At 40.2% G+C, this 18,992-nt stretch overlaps 1 protein-coding gene across 3 annotated transcripts in view; it reads right to left on the reverse strand.

Annotated features, from left to right (window-relative positions):
• LOC144970030 (uncharacterized) overlaps positions 1–18,992 on the reverse strand; it is a 586,145-nt gene that overhangs the window by 408,279 nt on the left and 158,874 nt on the right. For all 3 annotated transcript variants that reach the window (XM_078909209.1, XM_078909210.1, XM_078909208.1), the window contains exon 3: positions 9,741–9,799. In XM_078909209.1, the coding sequence (XP_078765335.1) occupies positions 9,741–9,799 (59 nt within the window). The remainder of the gene's footprint in view (positions 1–9,740; positions 9,800–18,992) is intronic.

Genomic DNA, 18,992 nt, shown 5'->3' on the forward strand with positions numbered 1-18,992 from the left:
TCTATCTATCTATCTATCTCTATCTATCTATCTATCTATCTATCTATCTATCTATCTATCTATCTATCTATCTATCTATCTATCTATCTTTCTATCTATCTATCTATTTATCTATTTATCTATCTACCACTCTCTTTCTCTCTCTCTACTCTACTTTCTCTCTCTCTCTCTCTCTCTCTCCCTCTCTATCTTTCTTTCTCTCTCTATTTTTCACTCCCTCTCTTTCCCTCCCCTCTCTCTCTCTCTCTCTCTCTCTCTCTCTCTCTCTCTCTCTCTGGGCGGACGGGTGTTATGTTTCATCCTCTCCTCTTGTTGCATGCACCAATTACGTCACCATTCTTTTCTTTCCTTTTTCTTTTCCTTCTTTCTTTTTTTCTTTCTTTAAAAAAAAAAACCCCACCATTCTACCTGGAATAATTAGAGGCTAAAGTTACAAGCGGTTTACAGAATTTCCTGATAATTGGATTTGGCACGAAATGCTTTTTGCCAATCACTGTTACCTGTTGTTTTAATTATTTCTCCCCCCCCCCACCCCCCTCTCTCTCTCTCTCTCTCTCTCTCTCTCTCTCTCTTCCTCACTCTATCTTTTCGCGCTATTTCTTTCTTTCTTTATCTCTCTCTCTCTCTCTCTCTCTCTCTCTTTCTCTCTCTCTCTCTTTCTTTCTCTCTCTCTCTCTCTCTCTTTCTTTCTTTCTTTCTTTCTGTCTTTCTCTCTCTCTCTATTTCTCTTTCCCTCTCTCTCTCTCTCTTAAAATATTTTCATTCCGTCTTCTTCTTCCAGTTTTTAAGTCCCATTTAATAATATAGTTCCCCCCCCCCCCCACCCCACCCCCTCATTCCCTTTTCTGTCAATACTCACCCACGCCTACAACTCATCAGGGAATACATTAAATAAACTTACTAATAACATTTGACTATCAAAAAAATAATAATTTAGTCTAACACGCCACTAGTCTGGCTAACATTCACACTTCACACCCCCCAGCCGTAGATACAACGCAGTATTCTCATCTCTAATAGGGAATGAGATTAGCGGAAGAGTAGCGTCCCTTGATTGGAAGTCACCTTACAGAGAGAACGTCAACATGGCACTTTCATTGGAAGCGAGGACGAGAGACGCTTGCGTACTAGTGCGGGGCTGTCATTGGCAAGCTTAAGGACCACGGTCCTACGGTCCCTGGGAAATGAAAACCGCAAGGACCGGTCCTAGGACCGGCGGTCCTTTTCGACATTGAACATTCCTGAGAGACCGTTTTGACCTTTGGGACCATGGGATCGTTCATTCTTGAACCGTTAAAGACCGCTACACGATGAAAACCGTGGTCTACAGGAGTAAAACACACGGAGTAGTCACACTCATTTCAAATTGTAACCTAATTAGAGAAGAGGGGTGATGCCTTCTTTATTTGCTCACAGTACTTCATTGTTACTTCGATAATTTAGCGTGAATAAAATTTGAAATTTATCCCCGTTAACGGAGATAATGGAATCACCCAAGGCGTTGATCGAGTTGTTCGTGGCGTTTATACACACACGCAACTCCTACCCCCCCCCCCCCCCCCCCCCCCCCTCCCCACACACACACACATGAAAGGGCAGCGAGCATTGAAGAGTAAGAGAGAGACGTGAAGTTATAATAAGAGGGGGTGGATGCGGTAATAAGTAATAAGTAATAAGTGGGGTCGATGGTGACTTTTCGCCAGATCTAACAAACCCAGCTACCCATTCACTGCTGAGTAGACAGGGATTCAGAAAAAACTCGACTGCACCCGGGATCGATCTCTGGCCCTTTGCGTATAAAGAGAGTGCTCTATCGACTGAGCTATCGGGGTCCCCAAATATTCTATTGGACCTTTTAAAAATACAGACGTTATAACTGGTTTTTTTTGGACGGAAGAAACTAATGAAACTCATATTACTTGATTAGTTAAAACACCAAACGAAATTTTAATATTATTGTATTATTTTAAATGACAACAATGCGATAGAAAGGAGTGGCGACAAGAGATGGACAAAAGAAAACAAAAAAACAGACTCGCACCATGCTAGGTTCGACACACACACACACACACACACACACACACACATACACACACACACACATCTTTAATAGTCACATACATTACAAACAATAACCCATTAGAGAAGAGGGGTCATGCCTTCATCATAGATCATTGTCATTGCGATCATTATGGTGTAGTAAATTTTGAAATTTACCCCGTATAATGGAATCGTCCAAGGCGTGCGCCTCCTGTTCCCCCCATCTCACACACGAAAGGGCGGTTTGCGGAGTGGAGGGAGGTGGTCGTCTGCCTCTATGGTCGTCTGTGTCGTTTAGTGTATGGCAAAGGGGGGTGGGTGCGATTAATTAAGTGGGATGGGTGGTGATTGGTGGAAGATAGGCAAAGGACCGAGGCAACGAATCGCTGGGGAAGTAGTATGGCGCGAGACCGTTGAAAGGTGATAAGAAGTGAGGACCGCCGGCGGTCTTCCTCTTTGGGACTGGACCACGGTTCACAGCTAAAAGACCGTGGGACCGGTCCTCGGTCCGGTCCTCAGCGCGGCACTATTGCGTACAACCAACATGACGTTCTCTCTGTAAGGTGACGTCCAAACAAGGGACGCTACTCTTCCGCTAATCTCATTCTCTAATATGTCTCTCGTTTCTTATTCAACTTTCTTTTTATATTTAATAAAGGGTAAACGGCTATGTGATTTTGTGGTATGATTGATACTCGCTTTCGGGTCTGGTCGGAAGGTCCTGGGTTCGAACCTCGCTCGGCGCATAGTTGAGTCCTTATAATCTCACCGTAGTCAGGAGTAAAATGAGTACCTGACCGTTAACAAGTTTGTCTCTGTCCGAAAAAGTTGTAATATCGCCTAACAGGCGTCATGCCTCGTTCTACATTTTACGTGTTAAGTGTTGGTCAGGGACCATTCGTAAAGCGCTTGCTTTGAGCACGTTTAGTGGATATTGCTCAATAAAAAAGCTCACGTTATACCCGAAACCCCTACATAGTCAGTCTTCGTTAATTAAATAGAAGATTATATTCCAATTCTATTCTTGTTATTTATAAACCCCCCGATAATAGAGCTTTTATATAGCGCAATATCCACTAAATGTGCTCAAAGCGCTTTATAAAGGGTCCCTCACTAACAACAAAACGTGTAGTGTAGAAGGAGACATGACGCCAGTGAGGCAATATCACAATCTTTCCGAGAGAGACAACACTGTTCACGGCCAGGTACTCATTTTACACCTGAGTACGGTGAGAGAATGTGAGTAAAGAGCCTTTTCCAAGGACTCAACCATGCGCCGACCTCGAGGCTCGAACCGAGGACCTTCCGATCCGAAAGCGAGTGTCATACCATTAGACCACATAGCCACACACCACTAGACCACATAGCCGCATTAAATAGAAGATTATATTCCATTTGTATTCTAGTTATTTATAAACCCACAACGATGACATGCAACAAGAATAAGGCGCCAAAATTTGCATGTCTGAATACGTCACGAAAATAATACGGGCTTTTTTGGGTGTAATAGACAATATTTTATATTGGTGTGAGAGTATTTCCATAACAACAATAAGACCATAACAATCTAGGTTATAAGAACTTCAAATTAGTACGCGTTGGACAAGACCGACGTGCACTAATTTCCAGGTCTGATAACCCAATTCATTATGGGCTCATTGTTCTAATGGACATCTGAAAAAAATGACGCAAAGTATTATCCATTACAACAATGTGAAACTAGGCCCATAATCAGGTTAGGACAAGATCCATGTTCATTCCATTTGAAATATGACCCAAAACGTCAATCTACTATAGTATCGGATTTTACACGATAAAGGAAATTAAGGTTAATGTGATATTGACTAATAATCATCAATGTAAGTTTGACTCTATTTAAAAACACCCCTAACCCAACCACGCAAATCGCCTAGTCAACATTCATACTAATCACAGGAAACCAACCTGACTACATTGACTATATAAAATTTTTTTTTTAAAGATTAAAACCCTTCAAAAACTGCGACCATTCAAATCGTGTGACCAACATTCGCACCAATCACAACCAACCAAGCTAGATAATTCCATGACAAGACTGATGGACTTCCAATCCCACATGTAAATCAAAGAGACCGTTCGGTGTCATACGGCAGTGAACACGATTTTTAAAAAATTGAGATAAATGGCAAAATGGTCAGTATAGATCATTTATTGACTAAATTAAAAAAAACAAACAAACAAAAAAAAAAACAAAAACAAAAAACAAAAAAAAAACAAAAACAAAAAAAAAAAAAAAACAAAAAAAAAAAACCAAATTTCATTCAAATCGTCTAGTCAACATTCCCACCAACCACAACCAACCAAACTGCAGAATTTCACGACTGATGGTCTTCCGATCCCAAAATAACTCAATGAGTCCATCTGGTTTCATTTTATAGGTGTAAACAAGATTTTTAAAAAATTGACTGCACAGACACACACACACACAAATACACACCACACTCACACACACACAAACACACCACACACACACACACACACACACACACAACTACCAACATTCAAATCAGCTGGCCAACAAAGCTACATATTTCACAAGACAGATGCTCTTCCAATCCGAGTCCGCACGGTGACATACAGGAGTGAACATGACTTTTTAGAAAAAAATGAGATTAACGTCATAATGGTCAGCATTGGTAATTCATTGACTATATTAAAGAAAAAAATAGAAGAAAACAAATTTTTAAAAAACATAAAAAAACTAGGAATATTCAAATGATCTGGCTGGTCGACATTCCCACCAATCAGAGGCAGCCAACCAACCTACCTACATAATTTCACGACAACACCGATTGTGTCTTCCAATACAAATTGTAACTCTCCGAATCCGTACGTATCAGATCGGGGTGAAGAGAAGATTTTTTTTCCAAAAAAATGAGATTAGTGGCAAAATGCTCATTATCGGTAATTTATTGACTAAATAAAAAAAAGGATAAAAAAAAAACCCCAAAAAACCCAAGCGCCCCCCCCCCCCCCCCTTCCCAAAAAAAAAAAAAACAAACAAAAAAACAAACAAAACAAACAAACAAAAAACAACAACAACAAAACAAAAGAAACAAATAACCAAATATACAAACTCCACTGAAATCATGTGGCCACCGTTCCCACCAATCCCACGCGACCAACCTGATTACAAGACAAGACTGATGTTCTTCCAGTCTGAAGGAGTCAGTCTGTCTGATGGTATCATACGTGAGTGAACAACAATCTAACATTGAGATTTATGGCTTAATGGTCAGTAATGCTCATTTTTTGTGTTTACACACACACACCCACACACACACCCACACACACACACACACATACACACACAGTCACCCACACACACACACAGACACCCACACACACACACCCACACACACACACAGACACCCACACACACACACCCACATCCACACACATACACACACAGACACCCACACCCACACCCACACATATATATTATACTATTTTTATTTCATTTTTTTTATAATTCTATTTTATATTTATTTATATTACCACCATTCAAATCGTCTGGCTTACATTCACACCAAATCACAGGCGACCAACCAATTCCACGAGAAGACGGATGTTCTTCCCATCCCAAATGTAACTCAACGAGTCCGCACGGTATCATAAAAGAGAGAACACGATCTTTTTTAAAATGGAGATTAATGGCAAAATGGTCAGTATTGGTCATTTATTGACTAGACTCTGCGGCTATGTGGTCTAGTGGTATGACACTCGCTTTCGGATCGGAAGGTCCTGGGTTCGAGCCTCGCGCTCGGCGCATAGTGTAGTCCTTGGAAAAGGCTCTTTACTCACATTCTCTCACCGTACTCAGGTGTAAAATGAGTACCTGGTCGTTAACAGCGTTGTCTTTGTCCGAAAAATTGTAATATCGCCTAACAGGCTTCATGTCCCGTCCTACATGTTAAATCTTGCTGTTGACCAGGGACCCCTGTAAAGCGCTTTGAGCACATTTAGTGGATATTACGCTATATATAAAGCTCAATTTTTTTAATATATATTTTTTATTTTTTAGATATCTCCTTTTTAAAAATCCACAAAACCATTGACAACAATCTCATACAACCCATCCTACATATTTCACGACAAGACTGATGGTCTTCCAATCTAATATGTGACTCGACAAGTCAGACTGGTATTATATCAGAGTGAAATTTAAAAAACAAACAATTTGATAGAGCTACATATCCAATAAACGTGCTCAAATCGATTTAAACGGGGTCCCAAGCCAACAGCAAAAAGAAAGAATAAAATGGGCTGGAGTTTATCCCGGTTTCTATAGCGTGAAATGGACAAAAGCAATTGCTTTCTATGCTATCCTTTGGATGGGACTCTAGTCTATCTAACACTTCCCGTCAAATCTAACAGTCTCAACTACCCATTCACTGCTGGGTTGACAGGTGGGGGGGGGGGGGGGTGAAGACAAAATCTCGACTGCCCCAGGGATCGATCTTGGTCCCCTTTGCGTGTGACGCGAATGCTCTACCAACTGAGCTATCGGGACCCTGCCCCCCCCCCCCCCCCATCCCCCAACCAACAGCAACACTTTACATAAGTAGGACGAAACATGACGCCTGTAAGGCGACATTACATTTTTTTACGGACTGAGATAACGCTGTTAACGGCCAGGCAGGTACTGATTTTACACTTAAGTACGAGGGGAGAATGTGAGTAAGGAGCCTTTTCCAAGGACTCAACTATGCTCTTGCTCAAAGCGGGACCTTCCGATCCTACGGCGAGTGTCAAACAACTTGACCTCATAGCTGTACAGATAGGAAATTTGAGAAAATTTGAGGCCGTCAAATTGATAATAACTGGGAATGTTGAAGTATTTGTCAAATCATAGCAACAAACCTAGTGATGAAGGTCCTGAATTTCTCTAAAGTTTTATACATTGCCACCTCCAACAGTTTCACGTGGACATAGGGGTGGGGGAGGGGAGGGGTGAGGTGACATTGCAATGTGGCGCGGAAAGTTTCTAGCTCAGTTCCTATTGTGTCACCTTGTCAAAAGAAAAACAACTCTCAAACCTGGGACTTCGAAGAAGTCGTCAGGGACAATGTTTGGAAGTTTTTGACAAGATCGGGGGCATTTTAATTGTTGACATTCAATTAGAAGGACGTGTTTTCTTTGTCAAAATTATTAAAAATATGTTGAGTTTTTTTTTTCTCACAGATTGGCAGGTAGGCAGTATAAAATCTCAATGAATTCCCTTTGTTAAAAAACGTATAATGCCTTGCCCAGTTAAGATTAAATTCGAACCGCTCATTCAAAAAGTTAACCCTCTCCTTACCACCTGCAGCAAAATCGTCACATTTGTTACGACACAATATGCATTTTTCTTATTCAGATTCATTGTGTACATCACAAACTTTGAAGAATGATTTTTGTTTAATCAATAAGAACATAAAGTTGTTTTGTAAATCAATTTTTCTGCTAGGTAAGCCTGGCATTTTGGGAAAATACTGAAAATGATCGGAGAGAGTTAAGTAAAACGTGTTGCTTGTTGCTACTTTCAGGATAAACATTACGTAACAATTTGCGAAGACAGCCAAACAGATAATTGTTCAAGGATCCTTACGACCTTCACCTTGGGCTTAGCTGCTGATGTTTGAAGATCGTTTTCGTTTTCTTTTCATTCCTTTTCTAAAAATAACCCGGAGTTTTCATCTATATATAAACTCAAACTAATTACTAATACTTCAAACATGCTGGTTTCATCTGCCATTTCTCCATACCTTTTTTTTTCTTAAACAAATCTCCAACATGCTGTTAAAAACCCATCCATCAACAGAATGACGGTATGACTTGGGTTCTCCCGTTGTCTGTAAAATACCATTATTATTATTGCTTCAGCTGGAAATGGGGTTATAAGTTATAATTATTCTGCAGTCTATTTTATTGTAACAAAAGGACATAAGCGACATGGGGTTGGTTTTGAGTTATAGATAGTATGCAGATGACGTCACTCAGGCTTTGTTATTGTTTTTGCCATCGCGTTTGTGATTGTTCTCACCAAACTGTATTACCAGACTATAAAAGTTCATGGTTACACAGAGTTTGTGTGTTGTCGTTATACTTCCGGATGGCAATGTTGTGAACTCCTTGGCCAAGCGCATTCTATTATAGGGAATGAGATTAGCGGAAGAGTAGCGTCCCTTGATTGGACGTCGCCCATAGTATGTGACGTCACCGGCGGAAAAGTTATTAGAGAGAGAACGTCATGTTGGTTGTGCGCATGCGTCTCTCGTCCTCCGGTGACGTCACGGACTATGGGTGATGTCCAACCAAGGGACGCTACTCTTCCGCTAATCTCATTCCCTATAGTCGGAGATGTGTTCTAAATTTTATGGATTTGTGTTATGTTTCATTGTCAAGATTTTGTATTTCCGATAGTGTTAAGCTTATATTATTGTACATTACAACATGGGTGGGGTGGTTGGGGAGTGGCGGAGTGGTTAACATTGCATTGTAACCCGGAAAGTCCCTGGTTCGAGCCCAGCTTCAGGCACTTTCGTTTTTTTCTTCCTTGGGCAAGATTATTAACCCCCACTTGGAAAACATGGGTGATTCCTGTTGACATCAGGTATCTTCTTTGATGATTATCTATATTCCTTCGTGGAATGCCTAAGCAACGAATTTTTATGATGTCGTGGGGGTCGGGCATAATTCATCTTTTATAACATGAACCAGATAGTATTGTGAGCCGTGAAGCGGGGATTCTCATAATATAGATAGTATGCGCTTGGCAAAGAAGCTCATAACATTGCCATCCGGAAGTATAACGGACCAACACACAAAACTGTGTGTAACCATGAACGTTTATAGTCAGGTTAATACTGTTTAGTGAAAATTACTCATGAACGCGGATGGCAAAAACAATAACAAAGACCTGAGAGACGTCAACTGCGAACTATCTATAAACAACTCATGTTTTGTTTACTGTGGGGCTTACGTCCTTTTGCCATATGGCGGCAGCATACTGAAACGTCTCGGGTTTTTGTTTTTCAAACCATGGTTTTCATGAATAGTAAATTATTGGTTTCTGATATAGCAACAGAAGGTGTCATCGGTAGAAGTATGTTCTTTAGATAGTTCGAAGATGACGTCACTCAGGTCTTTGTTATTGTTTTTTTTTTGCCATCCGCGTTTATGACTAATGCTCACTGAACTCTATTAACCTGACGATAAAAGTTCATGGATACACACAGTATTGTGTGTTGGTCCGTTATACTTCCGGATGGCAATGTTATGAACTTCTTAGCCAAGCGCATACTATCTATAGATAGTATGATGTTGACGTCACTCAGGTCTTTGTTCTTGTTTTTTTTTTTTCCATCCGCGTTTATGAGTAATTTTCACTGAACGTTATTAACCGGATTATAAACGTTCATGGATACACAAAGTTTTGTGTGTTGGTCCGTTAAACTTCCGGATGGCAATGTTATGAGCTTCTAGCCAAGCGCATACTATCTATAGATAGTATGATGTTGACGTCACTCAGGTCTTTGTTCTTGTTTTTTTTTTTTCCATCCGCGTTTATGAGTAATTTTCACTGAACGTTATTAACCGGATTATAAACGTTCAAGGTTACACATAGTTTTGGCCACACATGACAAAATGAGAAATGCAACTCCACGAGTTCTACTTACCCGTGTTGCTGTCTCTTGGTTGGGACATTTGGGATTCTGGCAAGGCGAAGGCAATTCGTCTGAAAAGAAATTAGGGGAAGTAAATGTAACGTATAGTTTAGTAGGTTATAGTTAGTAGTAGTAGTAGTGTAGTAGTAGTAGTAGTAGTAGTAGTAGTAGTAGTAGTAGTGTAGTAGTAGTAGTAGTAGTATAGTAGTAGTAAGTAGTAGTAAGTAGTAGTAGTAGTAGTAGTAGTAGTAGAGAGTAGTAGTCAGTAGTAGTAGTAGTAGTAGTAGTAGTAGTAGTATAGTAGTAGTAGTAGTAGTAGTAGTAGTAGTAGTAGTTGTAGTAGTAGTAGTAGTAGTAGTAGTGTAGTAGTAGTAGTAGTAGTAGTAGTAGTATTTAGTAGTAGTAGTAGTAGTAGTAGTAGTAGTAGTAGTAGTAGTAGTAGTAGTAGTAGTAGGCTATCATCCGTTGAGTAGTAGTAGTAGTAGTAGTAGTAGTAGTAGTGTAGTCTAGTCAGTGTAGTATAGTAGTAGTAGTAGTGTAGTAGTGAGTAGTAGTAGTAGGCATCCTTCGTTCAGACGTGTTTGCCCCTGTATGAATTTGGTCTCATAGTCTGTTGAGAGCAGCGACGGGTGTGACTCATCAGACCGATCCTTGCATGGCAGTCTCTACCGCAGTTGCTGCCCACGTTGTGTAGGTACGGAATAAATATAAAAGTCATTTCGAGTCATTCGGCCCACGGAGGAGGAGATTGACTTACTTGACTTAGATGCCTTTCGCGTCTCGACCGAAAGATCGGGTCGCCTTGGCTGTTTCCAGTATTTCCTGTGTGAGGTGTCTCCAATACTGCCGGTCCTCTGCTAGGGTTCTCAGATTTTCAAGGTCCCCTGCCGTTATGAGACTAATGCTTTGTCCAAGTGTTGTGAGGTTTTTGTTTAGGATCACAGGGAGTGTTGTGATCGGTCTTCCTCTGAAAAGGTTCCCGTGTTTTTGGAAGTATCCCGACATGGCTTGGTTTGCTGGTATGTTTTTGTCCCTGCGTAGTATGTGACCGAAAAGTTGCCATCGTTGTTGTAAAATGTCAAGGGAGATTGGTCTTTCTTTTGTGATCTTATAGAGTGATTCATTTGAGATCTTTTTGGGGTATTTGATGTCCAGTACCCTTCTTAGCTGTGTGCGATGGAAGGCATCCAGATGTTCTTCTTCGGATTTTGTCAACGCCCAAGTGCCGCAGTTATACAGAAGTACCGGTTTTACAAGAGCATGGTACAGTTTCAGTTTGGTTTTTCTCTTTATTTTGTCACCTCTAATCCATACATTGGTGAGTTTACTGAGTGCGGCGTTTGATAGCTGTTTTCTTCTTTGTACATCCTCGGTGTCTCCAATTAGTGAGCCGACTTTCTTTGTTCTTTTCCATTCCTCTTTGTTCCTCGATATTGTTGTAAATTCGGTTTTATTGGCATTGACTTGGAGGTTATATTTCATGAGGGTATTTTGTATGATGTCTATATTTGCTGGTGTTGATCCAATAAAATCGACATCATCTGCATAGGCGATTTCTCTGGGGATTGCATTCTCAATATGAGTCGTTGGTTTTGGAATGACCTTTCGAACTTCTTTCAGAGCGTGTTCTAAGTATATTGTGAACAGAATCGGGCTCAGGCTATCTCCTTGGGGGGTCCCGATGTTACTTTCGAACTGCGTCTGCTTTGTGGCCCCGTATATCCTTGGTTGTATCTTTGTGTTGCTGAGGAGAAATCGGATTATTCGGAGCTCGTCTTCGTCTACTATTTCTGTTAATATCTCCAAAAGTTTTCCTCTGTCGATCGTATCAAAGGCTGCGGACATATCAATTCCGGTTATTGTTATGGATATGTTTTCTTTGAGTGCCTTTGCTGCCAACCATTTATGTGTCCATACAACGTCCGATGTGCTTCGGTCTTGGCGAAACCCGCTTTGGCTATGTGATAGATAATTTTCTATTTTCGGTCTAATTCTGTTGAGGACAATAGTTGACAGTGTTTTTCTTATGGTATTCAGTAATGTTATTGGGCGCAGGTTGTTTACGGGTCATTTCGTTTTTCCTGGTTTTTGTATTGTAATTAGGACACCGCTGTTTATGTCCCAGTCTTTGTGTGTTGAGAATGTTTTGTTCATTATGTTTGCAATGCTCAGATCCAGGGAGAGGGTACCGCATTTCAGCAATTCAGCGGGAATTTCATCTTCGCCTGGGGATCTGTTATTGTTTAGGCACTTTATGCTATTTCTAACTTCAGTTGTTGTGATGCGGTTGTTTAGGTCTCTAGGGTTTCCTGAGAAGGGCGATATTTGTGAGACTTGTTTGTGAAATTTCTGCTGGAAGTGGTCAGTTACAATGTCAAGGATATCGTTGGGATTTGTTGTCTGTTTGCCAAATTTATCCTGTAGTTTTGGGTTCTCGAATGGTTTTCGGTTCAGAGATTTCGTCGCTTTGAACATAGACGATGCGTTATTTTTGGACTTTTCTATGTCTTCCACTTTTTTGTCTAATTCCTCGTTTCTGTGTTTTATTGTAAGTGATCGAATTGAATGCAGTATTTTGTTTCGTTCCGTTTTCAGGTTTATTATTTCTTCCGAGTCTTTCGTGTTTTGTATCCTGATCCTAAGTTCTTTTTGTTGCCGCGATAGATCGTTAATAGCGATGTTAGGCGTTCGATTTGGTTTGTTCTTAGTTGTATTAATAGAGCCTGCACTTTCTTCCCCCGCATATTTCATTGCCGCTTGCGTCTCTTTCCATTCATTGTTTGGATTACTGTTTTGCTTTATTTTCCATAGACTTGAGTTAAGTTCATATTGGTAATGAATGCGACATTCTCGCTCATTTACTATTTTTGCCGTGTTTATTTTGACTGCCGTTTTACCTTTCTGTCTTCGTTGTCTGTACACATTTATGTTGAAATTCGTTTTTACAAGTTTGTGATCGGATGTTAGCAGTGTACCACCGTATGATCGCGAGTTGGTTGAGTAGTGTTTATGGCGGTGTCGACATATGATATAGTCTATTTGGTTGTGTATTGTTATCATTTTGTCTTGGGTTTGGTCTTTCCTTTGTCCTACCCATGTTGTCTGGTGTCTTGATGGGTGGTTGAAAGCACTGTTTGTTATGAAAAGTTTTCTCTGTTCACAGAACTGGACTAATTTTTCTCCGTTATCGTTACGTTTTCCTTTTGAGTAGTAGTAGTAGTAGTAGTAGTAGTAGTAGTAGTAGTAGTAGTAGTAGTAGTAGTAGTAGTAGTAGTAGTAGTTGTAGTAGTAGTAGTAGTAGTAGTAGTAGTAGTAGTAGTAGTAGTAGTAGTAGTTGTTGTAGTAGTAGTAGTAGTAGTAGTAGTAGTAGTAGTAGTAGTAGTAGTGGTAATAGTAGTAGTAGTAGTAGTAGTAGTAGTAGTAGTAGTAGGCATCCTTCCGTCTCAAGAAACGATGGTTTGCCCCCTGTATGAATTTGGTCTCATCAGTCTTGTTGAGAGCAGCGACGGGTGTGACTCATCAGACCGATCCTTGCATGGCAGTCTCTACCGCAGTTGCTGCCCACGTTGTGTAGGTACGGAATAAATATAAAAGTCATTTCGAGTCATTCGGCCCATGGAGGAGGAGATTATCCCGGTTTATATAGCGTGAAACCAACAATAGTAATTGCTTGCTATCCTTTGGGTAAGACGCTAGTATATCGCAAAGTACTTTTCGCCAGATCTAACAGACCCAGGTACCTAATCACTGCCGGGTGGACAGGGGGGGGGGCGGGTCAGAATCAATATCGACTGTACTCGGCATCGATCTCGGTCCCTTTGCGCGTGAAGAGAGTGCTCTACCAACTGAGCACACATACAAACAGTCTAACAGTTTGAGCATTTATACAACGCAATTAATACTAGACGTGCTCAAAGGGGCTTTACAAGGGGGTACAATCCAACAGTGACACATAACATTTAGAGAGAGCGAGACATGATGCCTGTTAGGCGATATTACAATCTTATCAGACAGAGGCAACGCTGCTTAATGACCAGGTACTCATTTTACACTTGAGGAAGGTGGTTACAGCGATATATTTCTTCTAATGACTCACTCAACTATTCGCCGCTCCGAGCGGGACTCGAACCCCGAACATTTCGGCCCGGATGCGAGTGTCATAACACAAGACTACAAATCTACGCAGATTATGGGCGAAAACAAATTCATTTGATAAAAAAATAAATGAAAACATACATTAAATAAACAAACGTAAACACATTAAATAAATAAATACCTCATTAATCAGGATGTAAATGAGATAAATAAATAAAGACATAAATAGATAAATAGATACATAAATATATATAAACAAACAAAGAAAAGGACATCAAAATGAAAAAAAAAGTTCTATAATGATCTTGGGGGACAAAACCGCCGGAGAGTACAACTTATATACAATATCTCGAGGCATTGAAATAAGGGGAAGTAATTAGAGAAACATGAAGTAAACAGTGCAACGATTGGTGGGTAATTTGTTGATGTTGTTGTTGTTGTGATTGTCTCCCCTTGCACAGAAAGAACCGACAACCCAGTCACACTCTGACAAAACTACATTTTCCCATTTTTGGCCATAAATATTTTTCTTCAAATATAAACGAAATAAGTAAAACTAAACACGAGCCTCAACTAGTCAAAACATTACTTGGCACGGGACGACTTTAAAACCACGAGTTTTATCCATTTTGACGTTTTAATATATTGTTAATTTCGATATTTTTGAACAATCTGGCCAAAATGAAAAATTATAAGTTTTTGTCGCTGTTTGGCATTTAATTTTATATGTTTTTTTGTTTTTTTTTTAATTTAACAACTCCGATTATAGAATTAGAAACAATTTGTATAAGAATATCCCAAACCGGAAGACAGGATTTTTGCCAATTAAAATTTGATGGATATTGACCATTTACAGAAGGGCTTGATTCCCCCCCCCCTCTCTCTCTCTCTCTCTCTCTCTCTCTCTCTCTCCTCTCTCTCTCTCTCTCCCTATCTTTCCCCACCACCTCTCTCTCCCTCTATCTCTCTATCTCTATCTCCCTCTCCTTTCTCCTCTCTATCTCCCTCTCTCTCTCTCTCTCTCTCCCTTTCTTTCCCACCCCTCTCTCTCCCTCTATCTCTATCCCTCTCTCTATCTCTATCTCCCTCTCCTTTCTCCTCTCTATCTCCCTCTCTCTCTCTCTCTCCCTATCTTTCCCCACCACCTCTCTCTCCCTCTATCTCTCTATCCCTCTCTCTATCTCTATCTCCCTCTCCTTTCTCTCTCTCTCTCTCTCTCTCTCTCTCTCCGAGAAAAATAATCACTTAAAGCCATAATCCTAGATTATCCTACCTCGCAATTGACAATTGAAATTAATATGAGCAGTTATATTATATATAGCGCATATCCACAGATTGACCACCTCTCATAATGTTTCACCTTGCGGCGCTGCTCTGCGGCTGACGCCTGGGTTATTCCAGTCTTCCATTGGAATAGAACCTAAAGGCAAATTTCCTCTTGGGGATGAATAAAGGGAATTTTATTTTTTAATTTATATCCCCGCAAATCATAAGGAACCATTTTTTTTCCATTTCATACAGTAACAGTCATCTGTTAGACGTTCTTTTTGTACTAACGCTCTTATCATATCCGTCACTGCATGGGGTCAGAACTCATTCACACCTGAGTCGAGTGGGTTATATAGTATTGAGGTCTTCATAAGGCCTGCCGAAGGACGTGCATTGAGTGTTGTGAATCCGTGAAATACGCTATATAAATGTTACAGTGAATGCCATAATCAGTCGGATGGTGAAAAGGTTTGAACTGAGATATTGCCAAGTTTAGTTAGAAGGTCAATTTTTATCAAAAATGAGTTCTTGTCATAAATGATTAAATCAACCCTTTTTGTACATCTTCGGGAAATATTAAAGCTTAATTTCACTTCTAAATATTTTTACAGCTAGTCAAGTTGAAATAGTATGAAAATGACAATTATTTGAAGACGGGGTTTGCCGTAAATACTAGACAAACATTGGGTGAATTATGATTGGAGATCTATTTATAGAATTCCGCAGTGAACGGATACAAGGTCGTTTTCAATGACGGTTTGATTATTATTGTATTGTTGATGTTGTGTCTTTGGTACAGAGATGGGGGAAATGAGGAAAGGAATGGGGTAGGGTGGTGGAGGTAGGAGAATGGTAATCAATAGAAATTATATGTATATATCATAGAATTAAACGAATGAGAATACGTATGGAGCCTAAAAAGTGTCCACCAATGAAAGCATTCAGCGCCATTATATCTTGGGCTGGGAATGTACGCATTCCCATTCATTCGGTCTATATGTCAACATAACGACACAAGAAAAACATCAAACAATATCAAAATCCACAATAAAATGGTTCAGAACTGTTGCGTATATTTATGGCACAATGAAGCTGTCAAAAAATGAAGTTAGAGAATGTGTGTAATCATGTATTATAATAACCTATAATGTGTTTTCCAACCACCACATCATCACTGTCACTACTACTACAACCACCATTACCACTTCATCACTACCACAATTACTACAACCACCACCACTATATCATTATCACTACCACTACACCACCACTACATCATCATCACTACTACAACCACCACCACTCCATCATCATCACTACCACTACTACTACACCATCACTACCACCACTATTACAACAACCACCAGCACCACATCATTATCACTACCACTACAACTATACCACCACCAGCACATCACCATCACTACCACTACTACTACAACCACCACAACCACATCGTGTTCACTACCACTACTACTGCAACCACCATCACCGCCACCACCATATCATAATCATTACCACTACTACTACAACGACCTCAACCACATCGTCATCACTACCACTACTACTGCAACCACCACCACCATATCATTATTATTACCACTACTACTACACCCACCACCACCACTACTACTACAACCACCACCACATCATCATCACCACACTACTACTGCAACTACAACCACCACCACAATATCATCACTACAACCACTACCACAACCACCAGCACCACATCATTATCACTACCACTACTACTACAACCACCACAACCACATCGTCATCACTACCATTATTACTGCAACCACCACCATATCATCATCATAACTACTACTACTACTACTACTACTACTACTACTACTACTACTACTACTACTACTACTACTACTACTACTACCACCATATCATTACCATTACCACTACTACTACAACCACCACCACAATATCATCACTACCACCACTATTACAACAACCACCAGCACCACATCATTATCACTACCACTACAACTATACCACAACCAGCACATCATCATCACTACCACTACTACTACAACCACCACAACCACATCGTGTTCACTACCACTACTACTGCAACCACCATCACCGCCATCACCATATCATAATCATCACCACTACTACTAAATCGACCTCAACCACATCGTCATCACTACCACTACTACTGCAACCACCACCACCATATCATCATTATTACCACTACTACTACACCCACCACCACCACTACTACTACAACCACCACCACATCATCATCACCACACTACTACTACAACTACAACCACCACCACAATATCATCACTACAACCACTACCACAACCACCAGCACCACATCATTATCACTACCACTACTACTACAACCACCACAACCACATCGTCATCACTACCATTATTACTGCAACCACCACCATATCATCATCATAACTACTACTACTACTACTACTTCTACTATACTACTACCACTACTACTACTACTACTACTACTACTACTACTACTACCATATCATCACCATATCACTACTACTACAACCACCACAACCACATCGTCATCACGACCACTACTACTGCAACCACCACCACCACCACCATATCATCATCATTACAGCTACTACTACAACCACCACCACCACATCATCATCACTACCACTACTACTACAACCACCACCACATCATCATCACTACACTGGTGATGAAGTGGTAATGGTGGTCAATATTCCTTTTTGCCTGGGACGTAATCATTAATAGAATGTTGTGTGGTTTTGACCGTGAAGAAAACCTTAAGAAATAATAATAATAATAATAATAATGCTGAAAACTTATATAGCGCTATAACTCCGAGACACCAGACTCTAAGCGCTTAAATTACAAATTACTTTGGCTGAAACATACTCGTTCACACACACACAAGCACACACACACACACACACACACACACATACACACACACAACACAACACACAACACAAACCAAACCTATCTTGCTTCTCATACCATCTACTAAAATCGAAACAAATATGTTTTAAGCGAACGTTTAAAAATAGACAAAGATTCTTTTTCACGAATGCTCTGCGGTAAGGCGTTCCAAATAGAGGGTCCGAAATGAGAAAAGGATCTCATTCCAGCATTTTTCCGAATTCGAGGGACAACTAGTTTTGTGGAATCACTGGCCGAACGTAAGGGGCGGGGTTTTGAATATCTTTCAATTAGTTCTGAAAGGTAGGAAGGGGCAGTACCTTCAAGACAACGATACACTAAAACACAAGCTTTGAATTTAATCCTTTTCTCAACAGGCAGCCAATGCAGGTCATGAAGTAGAGGTCCGGCAGAGTCGCACCTACGCTTCATAAATACTAGTCTGGCAGCGCTGTTTTGGACAATCTGAAGACGTTTCAGATTGTATTGCGAAACGCCAAACAACAGAGCATTACAATAATCCAATTTCGATAGTACGAGGGACACAACCAGGTGCTTGGTCACATCCTCAGATATGAACCGTCTAATGGAAGCAATCTTTTTTAGTTGGAAAAAGAGAGATCTAACCAAATTATTAACCTGATGCTCCATCGACAGTCCAGAGTCTAAGAATGTGCCAAGGTTTTTCACTTTGTCAAGAAGTCACATTTATATCATTTTAGAGAGATCGTTTTGAATAATTTTGAGTTAAACGAGCGATCAGGAAGTTATTTTCTTAGATTTCATGAGCGCTTGTTTACTATAGTAACGCGATTCCCAGCCCATGTCTCAATGGCGGATATTTTTCTCATCGAGTCCGCTGGTTGGCTAGCCAATAAAAGCACCGGTTTCCATTGGGTAAATTCCTTGGTATATATATATATATATATATATATATATATATATATATATATATAAAATATATATATATACATATAT

Source organism: Berghia stephanieae, chromosome 4 (assembly GCF_034508935.2).
Source record: "Berghia stephanieae isolate SIO BIC M18660-M18661 chromosome 4, UCSD_Bste_1.3, whole genome shotgun sequence".
Lineage (NCBI taxonomy): Eukaryota > Metazoa > Mollusca > Gastropoda > Nudibranchia > Aeolidiidae > Berghia > Berghia stephanieae.